This window comes from Ichthyophthirius multifiliis (genome assembly GCF_000220395.1).
Source record: "Ichthyophthirius multifiliis unplaced genomic scaffold scaff_1120509251337, whole genome shotgun sequence".
Classification (NCBI taxonomy): Eukaryota; Ciliophora; class Oligohymenophorea; order Hymenostomatida; genus Ichthyophthirius; species Ichthyophthirius multifiliis.
The window spans coordinates 1-10,918 of NW_004085972.1; the positions used below are offsets into that span (position 1 = coordinate 1).

A 10,918-nucleotide genomic window follows, 5' to 3' on the forward strand; every position below is an offset into this window, starting at 1 on the left:
TTTACATTTAAATCGATTTTGTTTTTTTATATTTCTTCGTTTAAATCATTAATTTTAAGTCTTTATTCGTTTTATATTTAAAATATTTATTTTTAAATTTGGTTTATTTCTATTTATTTTTTTTCGTTTTCTTACTTTAATAAATCAATATAGTTTTATTTTTTTTCTAATTCATTTTTTAATTTTTCTGTGTTTTTTTATAATTCTTATATTTATTTTTATGAAATTTCCTGTATTTAATTTTTATCGGATTATATTATATTATTTTATTTCTAAAATTAAGAAATTTCTTAACTTTTTTTTTCTAATAATTAATCTTAGTTTTCGATTCTTACTATTAAACTGATTTTTTCTTTTTTTATTTTTTCTTTTTCTTCTTTTGATTATTCAATCTCATTTAATTTACTTTTTTGTTTATATTTATTATATTTTAATAATAAAAATTATACTTTTATATTTCTTATTCCCTTTATTCGATTTCTTTCTTTAAATTATTATATTCTTTCTATTAATTTTATATATATTGCTATTTGTTTTATATTTCTAGCTCTAATTATGCATTCTTTTTTCTTAATCTTTCTTATTCTTTTTAACTTTCAGTCTAAATTTCTTATATATTTCTCTTGTTTTCATTCTTTAATTATTTTTCTATTTATTAATTTTAAGAAATTAAATCATCAATTTCTTTTTATTTCTAACTAATTTATATGTTCAATTCTATTTTATATTATTTATTTATTCATTTTTTAATTTATATAAATATATATATATATATATATTTATATATATATATATATATATTTATTTATTTTTATTGATTGAGTTTTTTATTAAAAAAAAAATATAGAAAAATTAAAAAAAATTATATATATACAAATATTATTGTAAAAAAATAATTAATTAAAAAATACTCTATATTTTTTCTTAATCATTTTTAATGGTTTTAGCTTTAAAGTTTATTTCTTCTAATAATTATTAGTTTTTGTTTTCAATAGATTTCAATCTCTCAGATTATATTTAAGATTATTCTTTTTCTTCCATACATTTTTTAAAAAAAGACTCGAAGTTTTTTTTGGATGTTTATTATAATAATACAGTTAAATTATTGATTCTTTAATTTAACTTTTATATTTATTAATTTTCATTATTTATAAATAATATATTTTCTTTGTTATTTTAATAATAATTTTTCGTATTTGCTAATACTTTATTCATATCATCAATTTGTTATTCCAATATTTGTATTTTTTTCCCTTCCTGGAAATATCCAGAATACACTTTTTCTTTCTCATCAATAATTTTTGGTATCTTTTCGTTAAAATCTTCGATATAAGAAACAAAGTTTTTTAATTCCGGCATAAAATCTTAAGGTAAAAACTTGAAAAAAAATTAAAGAAGTTTTATCTTTTTTCATTCTCACATTTTATAAACCCATTTATATTTTTAATTTCTATTTTTTTTTTTATTTTAATCGTATTTTTTTAAAATTATATATATATTTTTATTTTTAATTTCTATTTTTTTATTTTAATCATTTTTTTTTTTTTTTTTTTAATTATATATATACATTTTTAGTTTTTTTATATTTTTAATAAATTTTTTACATTTTTAATAAATTTCACTAAATTCAACTCTTCTACTTATCTCTTTTATAATTTATTTATAATTACTAAAAAGCTATATAGGTTTTTATATTTCTACAAATACCTTTTCTAATTTTAAAACTTCATATTCTAGTTATTTGAATTTCTCATAAGTATATTTAGTTAATTCTTTTGTTACTGAGTTTAATTTAGAATATATTCTTTATATTTTTTAGTAGTTATTTCCTTTTTATTCACATAAACATTAATATATTTTTAACTAATTTTCTAAATGAACATTTATTGTTTCTATCTACATTTTATAATTATTTATTGTTTCATATAATTAATTTTATTAATTTTCTTCTTCATTTGAAAGTTCTCCTTTTTCCAATATTTCATTTATAATTTTTCTTAAAATATTATAATCTTCATATATTTTATTATTAGTATTAATAAAAAAAATTTTTCCTTAACAAATTTAATCCTCGAATTTTTTCAGTATTTCAAATGAACTTTTTATTGTATTTTATATATATAAATAAAAAAACCAAAAAAATACTTTTAAATGCCTTAATTTGCAAAAACATATTTTTATTATTCTTATATTTATTTTTTAAGTGCTTTTATATTCTAGTCATATTCGATATTTTTTTATTTAATTTTATCTTATTAATTTACGCAATGCATTTATAGCATTTCTGCTTATTTTTCATCATAAAAATTCTCATAGAAATATTTTTTATTTTCTTTTTTAAGCAAATCATGTATTTCAAATTATTTACTCTTTTTATATATATTAAAAAAAAAAATATGACTTTTATTTTATTTGTTTTAATTTTCTTACATTCTAAATAAACTCTTCATATTTATTTAAAATTTTGCTATTCTTTTCTGAAAAAGATTTAATTTTTTAAAAAACTTCAGTTTTCCTATTTTTGCAAATAGAATATTCATTAATAGAACGCATTAAAATAGACTCTAAAGAGGATGATTAAGTTTCGATTTCTTTTGCTATTTTTTCAATTTTTTCGCATTTATTTTAAAACTCTATGTTTTTTTTCTATATATATAAAAACAAAAAATTATGTCTATATTAATTTTTTTATTTTTTAAATTGCTTTTAATAATTAATAATGGTCAAATATTTTTTATTCTAATTCTATTATATTTGGTTATTTGTCATTTAGTTTAATTTTTTATTCTTCAGAAAATTATATTTATATTAAACAATCATTTATATTTAAATCTAATAAAAATTTATATTTTTATAAAAAAATTCAATATTAGTTTGTTTACCTCCATCATTAGATTTATTAAAACTTTATATTTATTATTAATTTTGAATACTTAAATATTATAATTAATCTAAACAATCACTTAAATTTTATTCATCGAATATGAAAAACACCTTTATTAACAAAAAATTATAATAATATTAACGAAAAGCATATAAACACTTTTACATTATATTATTTCATGATTTTATTTTCATTCATACTTGAAGTTTAAGATAAAGCATTATCTCTTTAAATTTCATATAAAATATCATCAGACTATACTTTAAAACCACTTTTAGTTAGTATAATTTGATGTTTTAAATCAATTTTAAAATCTTATTAAATTAATTATTGAATATAGAGTACTCTTATTAAAAGTTAAAAATTGAAAAATTAAAAATTCTAAATATATATAAAATTAATTTTTTAAAAATAAAAACTTCTAATCTGATTATATGCTATTATAAGTTTAAGTTTAGCCCGTTTCTCCATGCTTAATCAAAATATCCATTTATGTATTGATTTATCCTGAGCTTTTTTCTTTTGATGTCATTATTATAAATTTTTAATATAATAATAATTAATTTTTTTTTTTTTAATTAATAATATTTTTTTAAAAAATAAAAACTAAAAAATAATACAAAATATATATATATATATATATAATATATTATATATTAACTATAAATAATTATATTTATATAATTAAAATTGTAAATTTACTAATTAATTTTTCGTTTACCTTTTCTATATGATTTTTTTATTATATTATTTATTAATATAATTATATCATATTGTTTAAATCACTTTTAAATTTATTTATAAATTTATATATACAATGAAGAAATTAAATATAAAATTAATAAAAAATATAATAAAAATTATATAATTCTTTAATTAAATATTCAAAGATACAAAATGAATAGTTAAAGTTAAGACGATATAAATAAAAACTAAAGCGATTCCAATTAAGAAAACAACTAGATAATAAATAAAGGTATTTTTAAACTCTATATAGAAAAAAAAAAAAAAAAAAATAGAAAAAAGAAGAAGAAGAAGAATCAATTAAGCTAAATTGTAATTCATGCAAAGAAGAAAAAACATAAGGTTAATTTTTTTATTTTATTTTTTAATAAAAAAATATATTAATAAAATAAGAACAACTTCTATTTTTTACCATAAATTACGAAAAACAATATTATTGTTTTGAATGTAAACAGAAATTAGAATAAGGAACTAAAGAAATAGAATAATTAGAAAAATAAATAAACGAAATCCAAATAAACTTAACAGAAATAAATTCTAAAATAAGCCACGTAACTCATGAAATTAACCTCATAAAAACATCCGAATAAAAAAACGAAACCGAAATAGAGCAAGAATACAAATAATTGGAATAAGAAGAGGAAGAATTAAACTAAAAAATTTTCGAATTAAAGGAAAAAATACTCACCTATGAATAATAAGAAAATGAATACTGGGACGAAGTAAATATATTTGAGAAAAATCTCTATTAAGTATTAGAAAAAAAATAAATAGCTGAAAACCAAGAAAAACATTATAATGAGCAATTAATAAAATTAAATACTTATAATACACTAAATTAAGTTTTTAATATATAATGTGATGAATAAGCAGGAACAATAAATAATATAATAATAGGAAAAAAATTAAACTAAGAAATCGTATGGGATGAAACAAATGCCGGTTTGGGATAAATAGCAATGCTTTTTTCTTATTTGGTAAAAAAATATGGATATGAGATGAAATTTATTAAAGACATTAACTTATGTGCAAATGAAAGTTAGATTTGTGAAATTGAGAAAAATTAAATTCTTTAACTATATGGACCATTGAATTATTAAAGCGAATATAGTAGATTTGATTAAGCCATTAAATTATTATTGAAAGAATTTTATTGTTTTTATGAATTTTTGATAAATTAAGTTAAAATAGGAGATTATGTAGAAGAAGTTAAACTTCCTTATAATATTGATATTTAAAAATGTGAAATTGATTATGTTGAAATATCTATTATGAAAAATATTGATTTATGGACTTCTGGAATGAAAAAGTTCTTGATTAATTTTAAATATATAATTTATATTAATGAACTTTACTATTCTAAAAAAGAAATAGAATATTTAGAATAGGAGAATTGAAACATTTTTTTTTTTTAATTAGTTTTGTATATATTATTTTTTAAATACAATTATGTTTCTTTTATTTTTTTTATATAAAATATACATATATATATACATTTATTATAAATATTTTTAAATAATGTGTATTTGTATTTCATTATACATAATATTAATTGATTTTATTTATATTATATATTAATATAGTAAACTTTTTAATTTAAATTATATATTAACACTCATAATATTTAATATAACTGTATAAATTTTAATATATATGTATTCTTTAATTTTCAAATAATTCAATCAAAAGATAAAAGCCTTAATCTTTTTAATTATTATTAAAGTTAGTTTTTAATAAAAAAAATCACCTAAAAAAATAAAAATAAAAATATTAAAATAATATATATATTCTTTTACTAAAGGTTAATCCTACTGTTTCTCTTTAAATATTTAATAAATTTTGCTTTATTATTTAATGAAATTAAAATTTATATATTACTATAATTCTTAATAATGCTAAATTCGATTTCAGTATTATTTGTCATTCTATCTATATGATTCCCTATCTTATTATTATTATTAGTTTTGTTTGAAAACTTAATAAATTTAATATAAATGAATTTAATCTTTTAATTTAAAACCTAATTAATATTTGTATTTTTACTAACATATACATTTATATTAAATTAATCAAATATATTATATATATATATATATATATATATATATATATATATATATATATATAATAATTATAAAATCAAAAAAAAACTATTTATATTTATTATTTATAATAATTGTGTTTTTTTTCTTTTTATATTATAAAATTAAAGATTTTCATCCATTATAGTATTTTTATGTATATAAGATATTTCTTTACTCTTTTAATTTTTTAATAAATAATACTATTTTATTTATTTTTTATTTTTTTTAATTATAAAATAAATTATATATTACATATAATCATAAATATAATCCTATTAATAATTATGTTTAAAAAAATATTCTTTAAAAATCTTCTTTAAATAAAAACTAATTTAGCTATCATTCATATTAAAACCCTTGGTATCTAAAAAAGTAGGCAGCTTTTTAATTTTTAACTTCAAATATTTTTTTCTTTTGTCTCAAAATATAAACCTTAAAAACGTAATATTAATTTTATTAAATAAAGTATTCTTTCTAAAATATCATTTCTAATTTAAAAACATATTTTTTTAAATATAAAATTATTATTATTATTTTGATTAGCCAATATCAAAAAAAGTATTTATAATGACATATATTGTAATATCTCTAAGCATATATAAAATTTTTTAAGAAATATGTTAATAAGATTTTAAAATTATTATATTATTTAAATAAAATATATATAATTAATAATTTGTTGATATTTCCATTAATATCATAACATAAAAATAAAAAAAATTTTTTGCTTTAAAATCAAAATATAAAAATTTGTAATATAAATATTTCTAAGTATTGAATTTTTAATAAAATTTTGAAATATGAAAAAATAATATAAAAATAAAATATATCTAATATCTAATATATATATATATATATTTATATATATATTTATATATTTTATTTAAATATATATTTTTATAATATATCTATTTTTCTTTATTTATATTTTTTTATTATAATTTATTTTATATATTTTTTATTTATATAGTATTTAAATAATTCTTTTTATATATTTTTTTAATTGTTTTAATATTTTTTTATTAATATTTATTCTTCTAATTTTTATTTTATTTTTATTTTTCATTAAAAATATATAATTATTTATTTATATTAATATAAAATTATTAATTATATCTATTTTTTTATCTTATAATATTTTTAATTAATAGTTTTATTTGAATTTAAGATTTTTATTTTATTTAATACCTTTTTATCTAATAAAATTATATAATTCTATATTTGAACTTTATTACCTTTTTATTTATAATTATTTACTTTAATTTTCTTTATTTTAAAAATATACATTATTATTATTTTTTTTATAATAAAAAAAAAAAAAAATTTTTTACAGTTGATGATTTCTACTCTTTCGTTTTAATATGAATTTTTAAAACTATTATCTTTTAAATTATATTATATAATTCATTTTTTTTCAAGAATTTCTAAAATTTTATAAATTTTATTTAGGAAAGTTATTAATAAATTATTATAAATAAATATTTTAATACAATATTTAATAATATAATAAAAAATAAATTAAATAAAAATACTTAATTAATATAAAATTATATTTATAATTAAAAATAATAATATATTGTATAAAACAATAAAATATAATTATGTATTAAAAAAGATATATTTAAACATTAAAAAAAATATATATTTAGTTTATTAAATATTAACAAAGAGAACGAGATAAAAAAAATAAAAAAAACAAAAAAAATAAAAAAATATAAAAAATTAAAAATTATTATAATATTAAAATACTTTTTTTTTAAACAAAAAAAATAAATTTTAATCAATCTTCTTCACTTTCTAATATATATTTTTTTAAAAATAAATTGTAATAATTATAATAATATACCAGAAATAAATTAAGAGGAAGAACTATTGCTGTCTTCTTAATTATTATTTTACATAGATTAAATGCTTTATTAGTTTTGTTATTAAATTTAATTAAATTATTATTAAGAATTATTTTCATTTAATAATTAATTTTAGTTTTTATTTAATTTTCCATTTTATAAATTTTCATTATAAATAATTTAATTTCTTTAATTAGATTATTATCTATTATTTTATCCATAATTTAAATTCTAATATATATATATAACAAAAAAAATATTATCATATTATATTCATTTTTATTATTTATTTTTAAAAGAATACATTTCTTTGATTTTAAATCTATTTACCCCCTTTATTTTTCTTTGTATATTCTAAAAGCTTTTATTTTACATATTATTCTAATTTCCTCGCTTTTTTTATTGGTAAAGTATCTATATCAAATTCAATAACTTCACTATTATGTTAATTATCATCTTAAACAATACTCCAGATTCCATTTAAATCTTCAGGAGCAAGATTTCTAATATTTGTTCCCAATTATTTTTTTTCATTCATAGTTAAAGGAATATTCATTTTATCAATTTTAGTTTCAGTTTTAGCTAAACCATTTACTTATTTAGTCAATAAATTAATATTTCTAATTTTTTGTTTAAATATTTATATAAAATAAATAAACTTTTTTATTTATACTAAGAAATTTTATTATAATTATTTTAATATTAATTAATTCTTCTAGGAGATATATTTTCAATTTAAGAAAATAATTTTTCAAAAAAAGCACTCATTTTTACTGTCATATAATATATTTAGCTTCCTTTAGGATTATAAATAAATGAGTTTCTCCAAATCTTTTTAACATCAGCTGCAAATTATGATTTTGTTTAATATTAATTTAATTTTAAATTTAATTCTATTTAAGATAAATCCATTGGTTCTGTTATTATTTAATAATAATTAGGACAATTTTATTATATAGTATCAACCCTATATAAAAATGGAATAGCATTTTCATTCTTTTTTAGCCTTTATAATATTACCATACATTATTTCATGTCTGCTGACATTCCTTAATTGTTAATAGAATTAGTCGAAACTGATATTGAATTTAATTATTCTCGACGGCTTTTTTATGATTAAGTTTTTAAGGTTTGTTTTATTTATCTTTTTTTGTTTGAACTACGATTTAAGCTTGTATCCATATTCATATTTATACTACTTGTACTTTATTAAGCATTTGATATTTATGGAATAGTTTATGGTTTTGTTGTTAAAGATGAATTAGATATTTAATTTTAACCTTTTTTTTTTTTAAAATTTAAAATAAATATAAAATACTTTAATATTACGTTTTGAAATATATTATAATGAATATCCTTTTGGCATACATATGTTAATGCTTTATTATTATTGTTTTGTTAAAAATATTTCGATAGACTTTTTTTTAAAAAAAAATTAAATTATATATATAATTATAATTATAATAATTAATATATATATATATATATATATATATATATATATATATTATTTATTTTAATATTTTTAATCTTATTATATTCATTAAATACTTCTTCTGACATTTAGTTTTTTTATTTTTATTTTTTTTGTTTATTTTTTAATTTATTTTTTTAAAAATACTTTAATTTTATTTTTTAATATATAATCTTTATTTAAAATGCTTAAATATGGATATTATTACTTTTAAATATAATAGTTTAGTAAATTAAATTAATATATCCCTCTTTTGATATTATATTTATATTTATTTATTTTTAATTTAATAAAATATATTTTTATTTATTTCTTTATCATAATTTTTTAATGTTTTTTTATAATGTAATAAAAATCTATTAAAAAAAGATAAAAAAAGATAAAAAAAGATAAAAAAAGATAAAAAAAGATAAAAAATTTATTTTACAATTTTAATTATTTTTGAGTTTTTAATAAAATTATATTATAAAAAACAAGATTCTAAGAATAATATATATTTTACTTTTAATGATATTATATTTATATTTTTTCACTAATTTTTTTTAAATAGCTTTTTTTTAAAATAAGCCTATTTTTTTTTTTACATTTTTATTTCATATGTTTTTTATAAAAATTACAGAAAAAATTAAATACATTTTCATTATAGTAATATATATATATGTAAATTTATAAAAAATAATATTAAAGCAAACAATCAAATATATTATTATTTTATAATAAATAAAGATTAAAAAAAAAATTAATAATTTTTTTTTTTTATAAAAAATATAATATTATAATGAAATTATTTTCAATTAAAAAGATGGTTTTTAATTTTTTTTTTAAACATATAATAATACTATTATATTTTAATTTTTTATTAATTTTAAATATATATTTTCTGATTCTTTTTATTAAATCGTTGTTTTTTTATTTTCTCATTATTATGATTTTTCCTTAACAAGATTGAATTTTAATAATTATTATCTTGCAAGATTTCTCACGACATCAACTAATTCTAATGCTTATTGATTTGATGATTAAATTAGTTAATATAGTTTTTCACCTAAAACTTTATCAATATAAAATAAACCAACTGCAGTTAAAATTCTGAATACATTTTCTAAAAATTCTGGAAAAATGGAAAAAATAGGATATAAAGTATAAGTAGAAAACAATACAAAAATCCAATGTAAAATCCATCTTTTTTAAGTATTAGGACATTTTTATGAATTACCTAATACAGCTAAAGAGGCGGTTAAAGGCAATAAATAAATAAAAAATAATTCAGCTAAGAATTAAAGTAAGTTAAAAAGCATTTTAAATCTTTTTATTTTTTTTATTTTTGTTTTTTTTATATAAAAATTATAATATAAATAAAACTTTCTAATAATTATATATTAATATATATAAATATGTATAATAAAATTATTTATATTTTTTTATATATAAATATCTATTTATATATATGTTTTAATATCTTTTATTTTTTCTCTTTTAATTTTTTTATTTAATCTTAAAAACATTTTTTATATAATAAAAATTATATGATTTATTTGTATGTTTAAATTATTTTCTTTTTTTATTATCAGATTGATATAAATATTATTTTCTAAAATTAAAAAAAAAAAAAATATTAATATTTATTTATATATATATATTTATATAAAAAATAATATTTAAATAATATAAAATTTTTTATTTTTTAAATTATAATTTACTTTAATTAAATATTTATATATTCTCTTTGATTATTAAATTTATTTTCAATTATAAATTTATTTTAGTTTCAAATTATGTATAGCAATTGTTTTATAACATTAAAAAAAAAAATTATAAAATAGTATTAAAATTGATATATAAGAATAAAATATTTTATTATATAAAAAAAAATTATTAAATATAT

The 10,918-nt window shown here is 13.5% G+C and overlaps 2 protein-coding genes across 2 annotated transcripts, besides 21 other annotated features; one reads left to right on the top strand and one right to left on the bottom strand. All coding sequences in view use genetic code 6, as the record gives it.

Moving 5' to 3' along the window:
* The first annotated feature begins 478 nt into the window (after nucleotides 1-478).
* Nucleotides 479-520: a microsatellite.
* A 232-nt stretch (nucleotides 521-752) lies between these two features.
* Nucleotides 753-801: a microsatellite.
* Nucleotides 802-1,576: 775 nt separating this feature from the next.
* Nucleotides 1,577-1,619: a microsatellite.
* A 1,888-nt stretch (nucleotides 1,620-3,507) lies between these two features.
* Nucleotides 3,508-3,541: a microsatellite.
* Nucleotides 3,508-3,571: a microsatellite.
* A 332-nt stretch (nucleotides 3,572-3,903) lies between these two features.
* IMG5_184550 (hypothetical protein) lies at nucleotides 3,904-5,025 on the top strand (the record flags this gene model as incomplete). The annotated part of the gene is made up of 2 exons (XM_004027321.1): nucleotides 3,904-3,970; nucleotides 4,022-5,025. Coding segments are annotated over 2 exons (1,071 nt in total), but the record flags the coding sequence as incomplete, so codon positions are not given.
* A 676-nt stretch (nucleotides 5,026-5,701) lies between these two features.
* Nucleotides 5,702-5,755: a microsatellite.
* Nucleotides 5,756-6,552: 797 nt separating this feature from the next.
* Nucleotides 6,553-6,620: a microsatellite.
* Nucleotides 6,556-6,668: a microsatellite.
* Nucleotides 6,564-6,669: a microsatellite.
* Nucleotides 6,580-6,681: a microsatellite.
* A 101-nt stretch (nucleotides 6,682-6,782) lies between these two features.
* Nucleotides 6,783-6,828: a microsatellite.
* Nucleotides 6,829-6,851: 23 nt separating this feature from the next.
* Nucleotides 6,852-6,899: a microsatellite.
* Nucleotides 6,900-7,253: 354 nt separating this feature from the next.
* Nucleotides 7,254-7,360: a microsatellite.
* A 29-nt stretch (nucleotides 7,361-7,389) lies between these two features.
* Nucleotides 7,390-7,434: a microsatellite.
* Nucleotides 7,393-7,441: a microsatellite.
* Nucleotides 7,442-7,821: 380 nt separating this feature from the next.
* IMG5_184560 (hypothetical protein) lies at nucleotides 7,822-8,741 on the bottom strand (the record flags this gene model as incomplete). The annotated part of the gene is made up of 2 exons (XM_004027322.1): nucleotides 7,822-8,179; nucleotides 8,233-8,741. The coding sequence occupies 2 exons, from the start codon at nucleotides 8,739-8,741 to the stop codon at nucleotides 7,822-7,824; spliced, it is 867 nt and encodes a 288-aa protein (XP_004027371.1).
* A 259-nt stretch (nucleotides 8,742-9,000) lies between these two features.
* Nucleotides 9,001-9,067: a microsatellite.
* A 53-nt stretch (nucleotides 9,068-9,120) lies between these two features.
* Nucleotides 9,121-9,173: a microsatellite.
* Nucleotides 9,121-9,174: a microsatellite.
* A 219-nt stretch (nucleotides 9,175-9,393) lies between these two features.
* Nucleotides 9,394-9,450: a microsatellite.
* A 118-nt stretch (nucleotides 9,451-9,568) lies between these two features.
* Nucleotides 9,569-9,612: a microsatellite.
* A 727-nt stretch (nucleotides 9,613-10,339) lies between these two features.
* Nucleotides 10,340-10,370: a microsatellite.
* Nucleotides 10,371-10,918: the final 548 nt, after the last annotated feature.